Source organism: Haemorhous mexicanus, chromosome 4, assembly GCF_027477595.1.
Source record: "Haemorhous mexicanus isolate bHaeMex1 chromosome 4, bHaeMex1.pri, whole genome shotgun sequence".
NCBI classification, from domain to species: domain Eukaryota; kingdom Metazoa; phylum Chordata; class Aves; order Passeriformes; family Fringillidae; genus Haemorhous; species Haemorhous mexicanus.
In genome coordinates, this window is record NC_082344.1 from 61,852,103 (window position 1) to 61,869,658 (window position 17,556).

The window sequence follows — 17,556 nt, forward strand, 5'->3', positions numbered from 1 at the left end:
GTGCTGTTACTAATCCAGTTCTAACCTGGATACAATTTCAGACCTAAAAATAGCCTCCTTGGCTGCCTAAGACCCGTTTTTGGTTGGCCTGACATAGCTGGAGCACTGTGCAGAGTAGACAGAAGAATGATAATTTCCTCTCTCTGGGGTTGCACTTCAAAGTGGCAGTATTTCTGTATTAATAAGATTTTTGTGGATAAAGAAATCAGACTTGCATCTGTTTGGTCATTTGGAAGGAAAGATGTGAGATCCTGTGTGGGCTGAATGCTAATTCATAAGGGCCCTCCAGTTCCTTGGTTTTGAACTGCAGGATCTCTTCAGCATGTGTTTAAGGATCTTGGGGCCACAATATAAGAAAAATATGAAGCTATTAGAAAGTGTCCAAAGGATGGCTGCAGGGATGGTGCAGGGTCTTGAGGGGAAGCCTTATGGAGAGCAGCTGAGGTCACTTGATCTGTTCAGCCTGGAGAAGAGAAGGCTGAGAGGAGGCCTCCTTGCAGTCCAGAACTTCCTTATGAGGGGAAGAGGAGGGGCAGACACTGATTTCTTCTCTCTGGTAATCAATGACAAGACCCAGGGGAATGGCCTGGAGCTCTCAGGGGAGGCTTAGGTTGGATATTAGAGACAGGTTTTTCTCCTAGAGGGTGGTTGGGCACTGGAACAGGCTCTGCAATAAACTGGTCACAGCATCAAACCTGACAATTCAAGGAGTGTTTGGGCACTGCTCTCAGGCACATGGTGTGACTCCTGGGGATGGGACTGTGCAGGCCCAGGAACTGGACTTCTGTGACCCCTGTGGGTCCCTTCCAGCTCCAAAGATTCTATGATTCTGTTCTATGCTAGAATTAGAAGATACATAAAATGGAAATGCAAACATCAGCTTGTCAGGATACATCTTTGTACAATGCCCAGAGTTTTTATGGATCTTGAAGATTCCACCAATTAGCAGTCAGAAATTCCTCTGGTCAGGAATTGCCACAAGTTTAGGAATATTGCTTACTGTGAACTTAATTGAAGTAACTCTGAAAAACCAGTAAAATACAATTTATTTCGTTTTTACTTCTTAAGCACTTCTTATGCCATATTACTGTTAATGTTATGTTGGATTATGTTTGCATCTCTGAGATCACTTTGTGCAATTCCGGTAGATAAAAGTGACTTAGTAACGGAATTAAAGTACATTTTCTTCAAGAACTTTTGTTATGCAGCAGGAGGACATTATAAAACACAAAATCCCAGAGTGTTGCTGCTTTTTTAATAATGAAAACGTCCAAATAGATTCTGGACTGATGTGAGTTGGCAGAGTTTCATTGGCTTAAATGCTGCTTCACCAGCTTAAGCAAATTGAGGATCTGGCTACCTGTTTAGAAGTCAGGAAGTGCAGAAAAATTACTTGGGCCCTGCAAAACATTCCAGAGGAGGATTTTCACTGGTGGATTTGAAAACCTTTTTAATTGCAAGACAAGAGGAGGAAACCTTATAGGATGGAAATGTTTGTTTCTTAACCTCTCTTAGAAGTACCAGGATTCATGAGAAAGAATGTCTTTGTATGCCTGATACATCTCTGAAGGGCTTTTCCCTTTAATCACTGAAAAATAATGGTTTTAAAACCACTTTTCCATCTGATTTCTTGCTACATTGTGTTCCCAGCTCAGCCTGTTTCTAGTTAGTATGATCTTTTGTTTCATGTTAGAAGTCCTTTGGGCCAATTACTGTCTCTGAAGAGTTGGGGAAGTTTATAACATTGTGACCACAGATGAAGTTTATATAGGCCTCTATTCATCTTTCCTGCCTAGTTGACTAATTTGCTTAAGAAGTATTCCAAGTAATGTTTCTCCTGTTTCAAATTTTTCTATTATAAAATATACAGCTTATTTTTCTGACACATTTTTTTCAGTCCCTTTATTTTCAGGAAGCCCATAAAAAAAAGGCATGCTTGAGTATAGTGATGCCAATGCATATTGTGTCAGATGATAGGAGAGACTGTACAACATAAAGTCTTTCACATCAAAGGTTAGTTTTATAAGGAACTGCAGTACCTAAAAACTTCAGTGTTTCTTTTCTTTATATAGGAAAATATTGGCTTGAGTTCAATAGGTGTGAAGACAAAGTAGTTTTTTTTGCCTGTAACCAGAAATCAAAGTGCCCCTTTGATTAAATCTTATGATTTACCACATATTTCTTTTAAAAGTAATAAAAAAAATTTCATCATCTCTTGAAACAAAAGTATGCTTGGCAAGTGGCTCTGGCATCTGCCTGTTCTTGGAGTGTATCCAGGCCACAGACAGATCCCATTACGCAGATATATTAAAGACCATTAATGGTTTTCATTACAAATAGTATTTGGCAATTATTCTTCACTAGCTTGATCAGGAAAATTGGTTTCATTTGATGACACAATGGAAGAAGCCAAGAAAAAACTGGATGAATAGTGAACTTAAACTCAGTCTGAGGTAGGTGCTGTTTCAAATTAAATATATGAGTTTTGTTGGATAGCTTCAGCAGAGCCTTAGGCCTGCCTTCTGGTTTGTGCCATATTATTGTGCAAATTGACTGTGGATTGCACATATGAGATGAAGATGATTTGAAATTTTTAAAAAGTATTTGATGAGCAACAGACAGTATATGCAAAAAGGTTGTCATTCTTCACTTAAAAAAGTCTTGTTTTCTTGCACAAAACAAGCATCTTGCTATTTTTTCATAGAGCAAGACAAGCTCATAAAATGTATTCAAATTTACATAATTCCTCTCCATTGTGAGTGCAGCTAATAGTCCTGTCCTGCTGACTTACTTTTCTGGAAGGTGGCTCAGCTGAAGCAAATATTAGAACAACAAGCAAATAATTTCAAGGAGTCACTGAAGAAACATAATCTACAGTCCAGCAAAGAAAAAGAGAAGCTTTTGCAGGATCTTCAAAACACCATTAAAGAAAACCAAAATGTTAAACTGCAGTTGGAGGCATCACATCAAAAAGTCTTAAAAATGTTGGAGAAAAGCAAGAATCAGGAGCTCAAGGTCAGTTTACTACATAATAATGTTAAATATATATATATTTATGGGGTAAACCATCTAAGTGAGAGCCAATTATCAAAACTCAGTTACCTCCAACTAGTTTAACGATGGGTTGCTATTGTTGTACATAATGAATTATTCTGTGATTTTGAAACCTCCTCATCATCAGGCTGGGAGGGGTGGGTTGGTTGGTGGTTTGTGGGATTTTTGTTTTGTTTTTTAATAATTTTAACATGTTAACTTAGACCACGGTGTGAATATAATATACCTTACAGTTAGGCTGCAATGAATATAAGCTCCTGTATCTGTGCACCTGCTTCTGAAATACAAGGGGATTCCTGAGTGTATTAATAACAGGACTGGGTTTTATGATGTTTCATCCATTACTAATTTATACATAAATATTTAAGAGGTATAATAGACACATAGTGATGTGTATTGCCTTATATACCTTCAAGAAATCAATTCAGTAAGTTGATAGCCAAGACTTTTAAAGGTTTGAGTGAATTGATTTCAGTGACAAAATGCTAATGCACTATACTGAAGTTCTAAAGACTGTTGCTGTCCAAGAAAAAATCAACTTGAAAAATGTACATGTGATTGTGACATGGAGTTCAGATGTCCTTGTTGGTTCCCACAGCTTAGAGAACTTTATGAAACATAGGTAATAAAAACACCCTAAGTAGAATTTAATATCTTGTTTATACATTCCAAATGAAATTCCAGTTTTGACACCAAGCTGAAGGCAATGAGTTGGTAAGAATAAAACTGAGGACAGGAGTTTGCTTTCAGAGCCACCACAGAGCAACTGCCCCATCATTCACAGTGTACCAGCAGTACTTCTAATGGCAGTGAAAGCATGACCCAAGAGTGATACAAGGAAAGATAAATGCATTTGTCTGACACATTGTGATAAGTAATGACAAACAGGTCAAATCTGGGGGCCTTGACTAATAAAACTTTCTTTCTAATGTCAAATAGCACAAAGATATCTGTGTTATTATTTCATCATGCTCAACAAATCTAAGAGGTGATACACTGATAATTTATCTCGTACCTATTAAGTGTTAATTTTTAACTTCAGCTCATTTTTATGCTTGCATTGATAAAATGTCTTGTAAAGTGGTGATGAAAATTTAAGTTCCACAATGAAAGGCCAGATTCATCCTAACATTACAAGTAGAACAGCAAGCTGATAAACAGGCTCCAACTACTTTGTTTTTGGGGGGACTTTTGCTTACAGGAGGCAGAAGAACGTTTGAAAAAGGAATTTAATGAGACTTTCAAGATCCAACATCAATCTCATAGGCTGGAAATACAAACCTTGGAAGAGAAAGCAAAGAAAGAATTACATGATGAACTTGAACAGATACAAAAGCAGCAAACCCTGTTGCTAGGTATAGTGTCTCATGTCATGCATAGTTCCTACTTCTTGATTATATATATCCTGAGAACCACTGACTTTCATCCCATTCATTTTCTTTCCCATTTTCTGGGAACTCAGGTCTTTGTTAATCTCTTTTTTCATACCCTGCAATTTCAACAATATAGTCTTAATATTCTTTGTTAACCAAACTCTCAATTGTCAGCAGCAAAATGTTGCTGAGAGAGTAGTACGGTGTACAGCATTCAAGTATGCATTATCAGGCATATTAGATTGAAAAATTATAATTTGTTCATATGACTTTAGTCTTCTTTTTTTATGTTGAATTTTTATATGTGCTTAAAGTCTGCTCTATTGAGTTCAGCAGTGGAGATCAATTGCTCCCTAAGTGCTGTTTAGTCTCAAAAGTGCCCAAAACTGTTAAGAACTAAACAGAACACTGCACTAGCAAGATGTGTAATATCTCTGGGTTTAATCTCAGGTTATTAAAGCTCATCTATAAAAATGTTTTTAATTAAACAAAGAATAATTTGAAAGTGTTTTGCATACAAACTGAATTTTATTCTTTGGTTGTTTCCACCAGTAATTAAAATTTGCTAGAAAAATTTCTTGCTCTCTAAAGTTTATACTTTGAATAGATGGATTCTCTTCATCAAGAAAAAAATTGTAGGGAGACAACAGAAATAAAAACTCTTTTCTTTTTGTACTTGAAAAACTTGTACCTAGTATACCCTAAAGTTGCAGTAAATCACAGATGGTAGCTCCATATCACTTTACTATTGCTCAGCTGAGTTACTTCTCTGGTAATAGGAGGCCATTATGCTTAATGGGGAAGGAGTTTAGGAGCAAAGCAAAATGTAATGAATTAATGTTTTCATCTACATTCCCTGTATCTGCCTTCCCCATCCAGCTGGCCTCTGCCTGCCTAAATACTGTCTGATTGTTACTAGGATCTCTAAGGATGGAACTCTCCGAGCAACAGGCGTCATGCACAAACCTAAAGAAACAAATAGAAGAACTTCAAATGGAGCTGAGGAGTGTGAGGACACTGAAGAAGCAACAGGCAAGGGACCAGTTTGTACTTCATTGCCATGTTGTGTTTAGCAAAAGCAATAGTAGCAAATTTCTCTCTCTGGTGATGATAAAAGTATACAGTCTTTTCCAGAAATGCAATGGGTTTTCTGCCTTTATGGCTCACTTTAAATGTTTATCATTTTTTTCCCTGTGGGCAGGCTTTTTCTTTCCTATTAAAGATCAGAATCTACAAAAGAAGTAAATGAATGAATGTTACAATAAAATAAATTCTTTGGGGACTGTAGAATATATTCAGGAAATATTTATCCCTCACTTTGTCTTGCACATATGTAGCATGGCACATATAATTGAAAAAACAGATCACAAAAATGCAAGGCACACAAATCCAAGAAGATGTTAACATCAAAAATTAGAGGCTGTGATTAACTAAATTTGGCCTTTTTCTTAGGAAGGAAGTAGCCAAAGCCAGATCAGATCTCTTCACAATGAACTGGAAAAATGTCAGAGTGAAATTTCTGAACTCAAGAGAGAGAATTTACTTTTGAAGGACACAATGGAGCTGCTCAGTGCTGAGTTGGAGTCACAGAAGCAAGAAGCTGCACAGCTTCAGGATAGAGATAAACAGCATAGAAGGTTTGCTTTGAATTTACACTTGACAGTGCTATCTAGAGATTCAATAATTGTGCCAGAGTGAGTGGTGTTCTAAGTGTGATGCATGTCAGAATCTTTCCTTCCTAAAGTACTAATTTTAGAAGCTAGGAATTTTGCAAAAGTAGTATTTCATTTCACATTTTCCTCCAGCTGTAATGGATCCATTTGAACTAATTGTTCATTATATGTTACAGAAAAGTATGTCTAGTGTATTCCCCCACGACTGACCTGAGAAAATGTGCATAATGTCAGCCTTTCAAAGGCACTGGAAGAGATAAATCCCAAACTCACCAAAGAGCTATTAAAAAAAATATAGAAGTCTCTGAGAATAAATATCAGGTTTTTATACATACTCTGTAGCTGAAACCAATGGACTGTTAATTCCAAAGGGGACACTTGAGAATGCCATATATTCCCTGTAAGAGTTTGCTTTGGCTGTAGCAGCCAGATTTGCACTGGGGAAGTAAGGGCAGTGCCAGTGGATACTGACAGTGCCTCTGGGCTGATGGTGAGCCTGGCACTGTGAGAGGCTGTCAGGGCACAGGAAGGGCAAGGTGACTTGAGTCTTGGCCATCTTGTAGAAGGTAAACCCTGTCTTCGTGTAGCCAGAGGCTCGGCACGTGTGGTGCAAATGGTTCTTCCCATTTCTGTTCAGAAAAAGTGTAGATTCCCAGGATCAATTGTGTTGGAAAAGACCTCTGAGATCATTGAGTGCAGCCTGTGTCCAAACACCACCATGTCAACTAGACCATGGCACTGGCTGCCATGTCCAGTCTTTCCTTAAACACGTCTGGGCAGCCCATTCCAATGTCTAATTACCTTCCTTTGAAGAAATTCTTTCTACTATCCAACCTAAACCTCCCCTGGCATGACTTACGAAGGAGACAAGACTGGGTTCAGTGCTTACTGCATTTGTATGGCTGTTGAATCCTTAGAAATTTCTGGATGAACACATTCTTTTTGCAGAGAGACTGAGGGATCTGGTGTGTGGGTACCTTTCAATTCATTTTTGCAGTGGTGCAGAATGTATGCAAGCTGTTTATATAAAAGGATTTCTGAAGAGTGTGCCCTTAAAGGAATCTTTAAAATTATGGCCTATATAGTCTAGAGAAAAGCACTCAATGGATAGAATGTCTCTCTGCAGACTGTCAGAGTGGCCAGAGTAATTCTATTCCTGTCTACCAGTCAGTAGTTATTTAAAGAATGAGTAACTTTTTTTTTTTTTTTGCCATTGCACTCTTTGGAGAGTTACTTCAAAGTGAATTTCATTTCAAGCTTTTGAAGCAAGATCAACAGAGAGAATTGCAAACCAGAGAGTTTGATTAATGCCCTCAAGCTACCTTGAAGGAATTTAGAGCCTCTGTTCATGAAGAGAAAAATTATTCATGTGTCAGCGCTGAGGTCTAAAAGGCCTCAAATGCTAAGGCTGCTGGGCTGGAGGATTTTCTTTACAGGGAATGAATGGTGTAGCTCTACTACAGTAAGCATTTGGGAGGGAAGCATTAATGGAAATTATATAAGGAAAAATCCTTCAAATAATTGGAGGTAGGACCAAAGCACTGGAGTGGACCTAGGCCTCTGAGACAGGCTGCTCTGAAATCAACCCATGTAGGACTTGAAAAACTAACTTGCAGCTCTTGTTTTGTTTTTGCCAGACTAATAATTTGTGTAGGGGAATAGTTAAATTTGTGCATATAAGTAATTACTATTTTTACTTTTAACAACAGTTCCCCTGTCTTATGCCAATTTCATTTCTGATTTGAAAGCTGATAGTGGCTTGTTACTTGCATGTGACAAATTTTTATAACAAATTACTTGAAATTGCTAGTCCTATTCTTGCCAAGTAAGTGAAACCCATAATCTGCTTGAAGTAATAATTCCTCTTTCCATTCTCTTGAATTGTGTGAATTCCAACTCCAGTACAGAAAGCTTTTACAAGGATGAGGATAAGAGCAGACAAAGGTGTTTTTATGGGAAGAGAGAACAAGTCCCCAAATGGCTCTTCTGAAGGAGAATATTCTACTCCTGAATATTCATTTCAAGGGATCCTTTTTTGCCCTTATTCTTCTGCTGCTTATTTTATGCTAAGTGCCAAATTAGTCACTTCCGTGGCTGTGTTCTAATTTCAAGGGGAGAAACCTTTCATGGATCTTTTGGTCTTTCCTGAAGCCTTTCAAAAACAAGTGAAACAGATTTGGTAATACATTAAAAAGATGATAGGGGGAAAGGAAAGATAAGCCTAATGTCTTTTGTGAAAATTACAATTGCTAATATGCTGAGTTGAGCATGTCTATTTTAATTAGTGAACCATAGAACATGGGCTCTCTGTTGAGTTAATGAAAAAGTTTCTTCAAGCAATAGCAAACACAAATCAAGCTATGATTCTTCAATAGATGCCTATTGCTTTTGGGATTGGTATTAGAATGCAGTGTTATGGTTAGACTTAAGAAAATATTAGGCATTTTTTAGTTTTCAGTTTATGGTGTTAATCATATAGCAGTATCTTCCAAAATACATTGTGTGAAAAAGATTAATGTTATACATGTGAAAAAGATTAATGTTATAGTTAAAAGAATTGTTGCAACACTGATAGTCAGTATGTAGTGAAATATATCATGAGAGCCTCATGTTAAAATGCCAGATATTTCAACATGATTTTGCTAAATACAAATAAGTTCCTATGGTACTTTGTTGTCATGTTTTATCATTAACATTGATGTACAAACTAACCCTAGACAGAATATCAATAGCACCATTATTTTGAATTGAATTGAAGGGTGAAGGTCAAGTACTTTTCAAAATAATTTTTCCTCAGTGTTAAAATATTTCCTCTCAGATTGCAACCAAAATGTCAGTCAAATCTGTAGGCAGAAGCCAGATCTTTGCCCAGTTAACTACCTTTGCAGTCAATAAAACTCCTCAAAACTGCATGCTTTGATCAATGATAATAGGCTAATATTGAAACCTGAGAATTCAGACATATTTTAATACCAATGAAAGGCTACTGGTAGAAGACCTCAATATCAAGCATAAAAAAGAACTGGACATACTGAAACGAGATCAGCGGAAGGAAATTGAAACCATAGTATCTGATTTCAGCAGCACTCAGGCACATCTCCAAGCAAAGATTTTCTCCTTAGAAACTGCGTAAGTAATTTAACAATAAACTCTGGCTCATGCTGGCAATGAGTTCTGTTTCTATTTATTATTCTTAGTACGTACCATTTCTTATTAATCATAAGTAAAATATTATAAGGATCAAAATAGAAGTGTATAGGTATTATCTTTGCAGACCAAAAAGACCCAGACACATTGTAGTAAATTCTGGATATTGTTTAATCTAAAGCACTATATATGAAGTTGTACAATGCTAAATTAAAACTTGCATGTAGGATCTAGAAATTCTATGAAGTGTAAAATCATCTGTGTTACAGATGACACCAGAGGCCCAGATCCATGATCTTGTACTTAATTTTGTTCAGCAGAGCAGCATCTTAACCTCATTCTCACTCCCTTAAAAATTTCTAAGGAAAATGATGCTCATGTAAATAAATGCAGTTTGTAGCCCTCTGTGGATTTAAGAAGTTCTGTGGTGCTTCAGATTGAACAGGAGACACCTCTCAGAAATAATCCCTTGTATATATCCCTCTTCCTTTTCTCTTATCCCAACTGTTCAGAAGCAGCAGAAGTCCAGAAGAGAGACTTGGTGTGTAAGCAGGCCTCTAACCCTTAAACTTTTCAGATGTAAAGAATTATCTTTTTATTTTAACTCGAAGATAACTCTAAGATAATAAGAGTCAGGGGTGGTCCTCTCAAAAATGTTTACCCACACATTAAAAAAGGAAATTTAAGGAATTTAAAAAGCTGAACTCAGACTACAGGTTTTGACTTAGCAGGGTTACTAAAGCAGCATGTACATTCATATTTATCTTCATGAAAATTACAGGAATTGAGTAATTCTGAGGATTCTGAAGTTACTGGGTCAGAAAAGAGAACAAATAGATGAATATAGATATGTATAGATACTCTGACACTGCTTTCTTTCTTTAGGAAACTAGACTAGCAATATGATGCACAAGCTTGTTACTATTTTACATAAGGGGCTGGATTTTACACTGGACAGGTGATGTGAATTAACCCTGGAAATTTATTTTGGAACTCCAGAAGATTCTATACTTCTACATAAACCATGTACAGGTGTCCATTTTATAAAAATCCTGTTTTATTGGAAAGGGCTGGCTATGTCCCTGTATATTAGGTTTGGAACATAGGACAGAGTACATCTAAGGTTTTTCTTGAACCTAATCTGAGGAAGTTTTTTTCTGGTCTGCATTTTCTTCGGTACAGACTTAAAGAATTAGAAGAAAAGTCAAAAAAGTGGGAGTCCAGGCCTGAAGAGACACACCTTATAAACTGCCTGAAAGACAAATTAAGTGAGAGAGAAGAGATTAGCAAGCAGCTAGTGGTAAGACTGCTTTTTATATGGACATATGTATTTTGGAATCTATTGTAAGGCTCTATTCAGTGTTTCACACATTGCTTCATTCTGGTTCTTTCTTTCTGTTCTGGAATACTTTGACAAATGTATCTTTCCATATACCAGCTTCCAACCAATACGTGTTTCCATACACATAACTTTGTTTCCCTTCAGGAAGGAAGAAAATGTCAGCATTCACTTTCAGCCAACACTGAATCTTACAGGAATCGGTCATTTTCTTTCAACCCTAATACAGCATGCCTGACTCCCTCCATGAAGGTAAGATGAGCAATGCAATTGGAATAATAATTTTAATTTTGTGATAGTTTATTTTGATAATTAGATATCAAATTTGATCGTTTGAGATCAATATACCAATAGTTTGATAGCTGTATTCCTAATTTGAATTAGTGTTTTTGATGGTTTTATTACTATTTTAATCATATCAGAACAATAAAAATGCTGTCCATGTTTTATAATGGTTTCATTCAGTAGAATTATTTCCAGTATCAACCTACAGTCAGTTGTTGTGAATAGGAAAAATTCATTAGAAGCATAAATACAACACAGACAACAGGTGCTTAAGCCAATATAAAACACTGGAATTCTGACATGTCTTCCATTGGGATAAGCATGGCCATTGCTTGCAGATTTGGGAGTTGCTAATCAGGATATTGCATGCACTGAGGAAAATTATGAATCTGTTTGAGTTGCTTGGTATCTGCCCTTTGTCATTCCAGCCCCTCTGCATGATATTTTTACAAATAGCCATAGAAAGAAGGAAGGTCAAGTTGGTGGAAAGCACCTTGATGTGTCTAAAATCTCAGGGTCAAATACACATTGTTTTAATTGGATGACAAAATCCTCAGCATACCCTGAGAATTTAATTTAATTGCCTAATGAAAAAGATAGAAATCTTCCTATGTGGGTGTTCCTTGTAAGGTATTTGGGGATGAGGTATTGTTAAGGTTTCATAGAATAAATTGTAAAAAATGTGTATGTAATGAAGTTTTCTGTTACAATAAAAAGCAGAAGAAAAAGGTTGAGGTGCCCAGTCGTGTTGTCAGTGTTCCGAATTTAGCTTCCTACGCAAAGAGCTTTTTGAGCTGTGACTTGAGATCAAAAAGAAGTGCTCCTCAAATAACAAAATCTACAAGCTTAGACCGGAGTTCTGGCTGCCTCAGGGTGGGCTCTCCATCAACTCAGTCCTCAGAGAGCACTGCTGCCACAAGGTATTTGTCCATTTTGTATGATGATAAATGAATTCATATTTAGAATCTTGGAGGCAATTCAAACACATTTGACACGTAGAAATACACAACAATATAAGGTTCCTACTGTGCAGTGAACTCTGTATGTTTGGTTTTCTACAGACAGATCCAGAACTTTACTGCAAAAGTGGGCTATAATCCATGCCCAGCAGACCTTTTGCTTGCAACCCCTCCTGGTAGGAGAAAAAAAACCCAACCAAACAAAACACACACACAGAGACACAAACATACACCAAAAAAAAAAAGAAAATGAGCTGCTTTAACTAAGAATGTTGTTAATTGTGAACATGGCATCTTTCAATGGTTCTGTTAACGATGTGTGTCTTGTGTGTCTTCCTTATTTTTATTGCCTCGCCTTGCACTTGGTAGATGTGGATGGCATGTACCTAAGCTGATCAATTGGCAAAGGTTAGAGATTTGAAAACTGATTAGCAGATACTTAACTTTGTTTTTTTTCTCTCTGAGGAGCTTCATTTTTTCAAATTTTTGAGTTTTGTAAACGATGTTCAGTGTTTTATAACATAAAGTCTCTCTTCAAGAAATAGTTAAAAATGTTTGTAGTTAATATACAGTTAAAAAATCCCCAAACCTTACCACTGTATTTCAGGGCAAAATCTAGCCTTCTCAGCTATCTCCTGGTGGAGATTTAGTTATCCTGTAAATTATGTGAAAGAGAATTCTTTCCTTGGGGGCAGATGGTGCTGACTGCTGACAAAAACAACCTGGGACACAGTCTTAGATCTTCTTTGGCAATTCCCACTTCTTTAAAATACAAACATGCTGTGTCATGCCAGATGACTGCCAAGGCAAATGGAATTTCTGTTTTAGAGGGAAACAAACGTGCAGGGAGACTGCTTGGCTGCTGCTCCCTTAATTCTTTAAAATCAGTCAATCATAAGTTAAGTCCTATTTGTTAATCATGTGTTTAAAAAATCCTGAATGATGGAAAATCAGGGACTATGTAATAGGATTGATAATGAATGCCAGGAAGTATTCAGATAAATCTTGCCATTTCAAATAGAACTTCTACCCAACATTTTTAATGCATAAATTGTATCTGGTATTTTTAAGTGTGAATAGCATCTGCCATTCTCTGATTTTCAAGACTTCATATCCTTTTGTTTAATTTTTTGGGGGTGTCAAGTTAAGAACTATGTTCAAATGTTTCTGCATAGCTGTTAAACTCTGCTTCATGCTTTTCTTCATGTTACAATCAGTGCTGCTAGTCCAGTTACCTGGCTGGCACAGATCCCCCTAAAACTGTACCTGGCACCTTTTGGCCTCATCCATTCATGTGAGCACAAAACCATTCATGGGATGATGAGTTTTTCAGGGAAAAGTATGACATGTTGATAAGATTGTAAGTAAGCAGATCAGTGATGCTAATGCTTATTTGTTTGCACAGGACACATGGCAATGAACCACCACAAACCAAAGATGACCAAAAACAAGACCCTCAGCATCAGGAATGGTTTACTAAGTATTTTTCATTTTAAAGCAAACTATTTCCATACTTCTCAGAATTACTATGAAAGTCATTCCTGTTTTCTTTTTAGGAATGATAATCCAATAGATTATTTAAGGGAAGAAAACAAAAAAAAAAAGTAATTTCTAAGTTAGAAAAAACCTGCACTCTCTTACATCTAGTAACTATGGAGTTACAGGCATAAACTTCAGGAAAATGCATTTTTTTAACAACTTCTGTAAAAAAATGAAGGAAAAGTTTGGATACAGTTATGTGAAAAGACTTTTTAATGAACAGACTGTATCACTCCACAGCTTCATTAAATATGGAATTTGGACTCTGCTATGTTCTGTCAATTTGGCTTCCTTCTGTACACTTATATGCTTGTTTCATCATCTGTTTAAAGTAAATTCTGCATATAATAATGTAATTTTAAAAGTTCTTAATACTTTTTGTTAAATTAATTTTAAGCTGCACAGCATGTAGTACACCTTCAAAAATAGCATGTTTATAGCAGACTGGTTTAGAAATAATTTCTGTTTTGCTTCATAAACTGTTTTGTATAGTCAGCTATTTGCTATGTAATATTCCCATTGAATTTCAATGTATGTATCAGCCCGATAAATTAGGATTACGTGTAAGTATGAACATTAAAGCTTGTAAATGATCCAATTCCTGTGTTTTTCAAAAGAGTTCTATGTTAATGCTGAAGTCAGACTTGTACAATGAGTTCCAGTGATGACAACTGCCCCCTTGTACCTTTTAATTCCATACTAGTTTTATGCCCACATAAAAGCCAAGTAGGGCAATGACTACATTTATCAGATCATGCTAACTGATTGCTGGCAGGAAAGAACCCATGTAGAAGTTGACTCTTGAGTAATGAACCCATTAAGTGTAAAAGGCAGGAAAATGTGCAACCAGCAGCCTGCTATTTAAGACAGAATAGCTCCCCTTCAATTGCTTTGAAACCCCATTTCATTTCAACCAACATGGCCCAACTACCTAAAAAAATGTTATACATGCAAAGAGGTGTACCTCCAGCCTAACCTCTTCTCACATCCAACAGCCAGCAAGAGCCACCCCAACAGATCACTGTCAATCACTTCAGACAAAACAGCCACTGCATCTCACTGGTGGTGCAAAGGTGGAAGGAAGGGCAGAACACTTCTACATGCCAATACTTTCATCCTAGTTATCTAATATTTTTTCAAGAGCAGCTGTTTGGTAGGAAAAGTCACTTTGGCAGTAGATTTGGCAAAAAGGCACTTTTCATACTTGTAACTAAGAAAGAGATTAAATAGTGTACAGTGACACTGATGGGTACCTTGGCATCTGTGAGGATGCAAAGGTACAGCACTGTTTTCATTACTTTTCATCCATGCTGCCCCAAGGACACCAGAAATTTCAATACACAATTAGCAATTCTTACTTCCAGGGTTACAACCATTAATTATTCAACTCTGCCCCCCTAAATAAGTATATGTAGAAAAGTGGTTACATGGATGAAATAAATTTGTTGCTTAATACACAGGACTCTTTTGCTATTTCTACCTTCAAAAGCTTTTTTGGCTACATTTAATTTACTAAATAGAGCACTGCAATAGAAGGTAATTCTGTATACTGGTCAGTGATCCTACCTCCACAATGAGTGGTCTGTATTTTGGGGTAGGTATTTTGGAACACTTCTTCAGTAGCTTGAGAGTCAGAGCATCAGTAACATGAGGCCTGCATTACATATTCCTTTGTGTTTCCACATACTCTTTTGTGGTTTTCCATTTCAATTCATCCTACAAGAACCAAATTTGAATATCCCAAGACACCTTCCATGAGGTGAGCCAGTATGATGAAGAGTAACAATTCACTTAAAAAAAAATTGATCTGACCTACATACAGAAAATTCTAAGAGTGTTTCTGCAGTTGTACTCATGGATAATTACTGGATCACAAAACATTTAAATATTCCAGAAAAATCAAACACTAATCTTTGAAAATATTTTGATCATACCAAAAAGAGGGGAAAGCAAGGGCCACCCTCTCTAGAAGAAACGAGGATGCATTCTGGGAAACACACTTCTACCAGAAAGCACCCTGAACAGCAACTCTGAATATTTTCCGTTAAACATAAAACCAATCCACATTTCTGTAATAAAAGAAAAGAATAAAACAAGAAAATTTATTTGGCTTAATTGTTTCAACTATATTTGCAGTATAAATTACATTATACAAAAAGCATACAAAGAACACCATTGCTTTTAAAATATTGAGCTGTGTAAAACTGAAGGTTATGTTTGCTTCATTGGAGCAGGAATATTTGCAGATGCTTGTTCTAGGTAAGCTAATGGACCTTGAGGCATTTCTGCAGGCTTTTTGTGCTGCACACTGATGTCTTCCAGGACCTGTTGCCAGTGTCGCAGTTTACTCAAATGCTTCTGAATTAATGCTTCTTTTCTCTGCAATTCATTTCTTAATTCTGAAACATCCTATGGATGAAAAAATTGTGTGTTAGTATATGGACAGTATTCAAAAGGATAACCACCCCACATAAAGAGTATGTAACTTTTTTAGACCTTGAATTTTCAAGCTGAACTTACAGTGGAAAAATGGGATAGTGGAAAAGTGTCTAATGATACAGAGGGAAAGCACTGTGAATGCACTAGTGCCATTCACCTATGTTGCAAATTTCAGAGATCACCATCCCCCGCAAAATGTGACTAACTAGTCTGTCTCTTCCAATGAATTATCAGCTGTGTTCCAATACTCCACACAGCAGCAGGTATCCAGCTTCTCTAGGTTCATTATGAGAATTATGATAACAGCCAAGTTCTACCAACTTTAGGTACAGCATCATGTTCAGAAACCCAAAATTATGAACATGGTGATGAAGGTACATAGCTTATCTGATCTAGCACAGGACACGTAAATTAACATACCTCTTTAATTACTTGTTCTGGTTTCTGGACTGATAGCTGCAGTCTTTTTTGTAGAAAAAAGCATTCAGTTTGTCTTGCAACATCCAGAAACTTTTGGATGCACTGATCAACACCTAAACATATAATAACAGTATTGAAAGAACAGCTTCCAAAAAAAAAAAAAGATTTCAGGCTGGTAATGGTAGTGGTCTATTAAAAACACTTTTCACAGTACCTTCTAGAATGAAAATCTTCAGACTATCTGAAATAATGTATTTACACAGCAGTAAGTCCCTGTATAAGACACTGCTTTGCAAATGTACAAGTTATTTTAGAAGTGCAGGACAACACTTTTATTTTATTTCTGACAAGGAATTATAAAATAATTCATGGAACTTCTTTGCATACCTAAGCAACAAGGTCGGTGTAGAGTTCTAAAATAAGCACTTATTGAGGAGAATTTTCTGCCCTCATATACTACACACTACTGTTTTGGTAATAAAAGCTGTTCCATGCCAGCACATGAATATGATGAAATATCCAGAAATAAGTTTTGAGATGCATTTATGCCGATTTTGAAACGCCATTTAAGTGAAGTTTCAGAAAATTTTCAGGGACAACTGCACTTCTAAGGAGTAGTCAAGGGCCACTTTTCAAACTCCTGTTCATACCAATATTTATTCCACCTCCGCGGAGGTTCGTCACTCAAGCCCGAAAGGAGCGCTACTGAGCTGCCTGGCCTAGCTTTTCCCATTCCCTCTTACGGTTTCATTCAGCTTCCGAATGTATCACATCACCTCCCTGGTGCTTGAAACGCGTTTCACTGCACGCCAACCCAACGCCAGGAGACACCTGGCACACTCCGACCTTCCCACCAGACCCCGGGCATTCCCGGCTACGCTTCTTTCCTGCCACCGCTCCCAGCAGCGCTCCACCGGGAAGGGGCGGCGCCCCGCTCCCACCCCGGGCTCACCGGTGCGGATCTCCTCCTGGTCCGTGCCGTTCACGTAGTCCTGGCTCACCAGCGAGGCGAAGCAGGCCTGCGGACAGGGAAGCATCGCGCTGAGCGGTTGCGGGGGGCCGGCGCAGGCAGGGCAGCGCCCGCCCGCGGCTGCCCCCCCTCACCTCGAAGGACGCTTCCAGCTCGTCCACCAGCGTGTTGTTGGGGTTGCGCGGCCCCCCCGCGGGTGGCGGGATGAGGCCGGGCGGGCCGGGCGGGCCCGGCGGCGGCGGCCCCGGGGCCTGGGAGCCGAACATTCCGCCCAGCGCGCCCGCCATGGCGGGAGCGGCGGCCGCGCATGCGGCGGGAGCGGGGCGGGCCCGGGCGGCCCCGCCCGCTGAGGGCCGGA

At 37.9% G+C, this 17,556-nt stretch overlaps 2 protein-coding genes across 5 annotated transcripts in view; one reads left to right on the forward strand and one right to left on the reverse strand.

Moving 5' to 3' along the window:
• FAM184B (family with sequence similarity 184 member B) overlaps nucleotides 1-13,967 on the forward strand; it is a 36,799-nt gene extending 22,832 nt beyond the window's left edge. The window contains exons 4-12 of one of the 4 annotated variants that reach the window (XM_059845104.1): nucleotides 2,803-3,015; nucleotides 4,256-4,409; nucleotides 5,347-5,459; nucleotides 5,880-6,064; nucleotides 9,083-9,229; nucleotides 10,430-10,547; nucleotides 10,734-10,838; nucleotides 11,592-11,791; nucleotides 13,236-13,967. In XM_059845104.1, the coding sequence (XP_059701087.1) occupies nucleotides 2,803-3,015; nucleotides 4,256-4,409; nucleotides 5,347-5,459; nucleotides 5,880-6,064; nucleotides 9,083-9,229; nucleotides 10,430-10,547; nucleotides 10,734-10,838; nucleotides 11,592-11,791; nucleotides 13,236-13,326 (1,326 nt within the window). In that variant the 3' untranslated portion in view covers nucleotides 13,327-13,967. Of the gene's footprint in view, nucleotides 1-2,802; nucleotides 3,016-4,255; nucleotides 4,410-5,346; nucleotides 5,460-5,879; nucleotides 6,065-9,082; nucleotides 9,230-10,429; nucleotides 10,548-10,733; nucleotides 10,839-11,588; nucleotides 11,792-13,235 lie in introns of all 4 variants that reach the window. The other 3 variants (XM_059845103.1, XM_059845106.1, XM_059845105.1) reach the window with 3 other exon arrangements.
• Nucleotides 13,968-15,470: 1,503 nt separating this feature from the next.
• MED28 (mediator complex subunit 28) lies at nucleotides 15,471-17,500 on the reverse strand. Its single transcript, XM_059845107.1, has 4 exons — nucleotides 17,333-17,500; nucleotides 17,181-17,247; nucleotides 16,229-16,341; nucleotides 15,471-15,778 (listed from the first exon to the last, which is right to left on the reverse strand). The coding sequence occupies exons 1-4, from the start codon at nucleotides 17,483-17,485 to the stop codon at nucleotides 15,581-15,583; spliced, it is 531 nt and encodes a 176-aa protein (XP_059701090.1). The 5' UTR covers nucleotides 17,486-17,500; the 3' UTR covers nucleotides 15,471-15,580.
• Between the last annotated feature and the right edge of the window lie 56 nt (nucleotides 17,501-17,556).

Bases quoted from the DNA above. Each gene is read 5' to 3' on its own strand.
- MED28 (XM_059845107.1), bottom strand. From the start codon at position 17,485: ATGGCGGGCGCGCTGGGCGGAATGTTCGGCTCCCAGGCCCCGGGGCCG. The intron at 17,248-17,332 runs GTGAGGGGGGGC...CCCTGTCCGCAG, and splicing joins AGCTGGAAGCGTCCTTCGAG to GCCTGCTTCGCCTCGCTGGT. The intron at 16,342-17,180 runs GTGAGCCCGGGG...TTATATGTTTAG, and splicing joins CCAGGAGGAGATCCGCACCG to GTGTTGATCAGTGCATCCAA.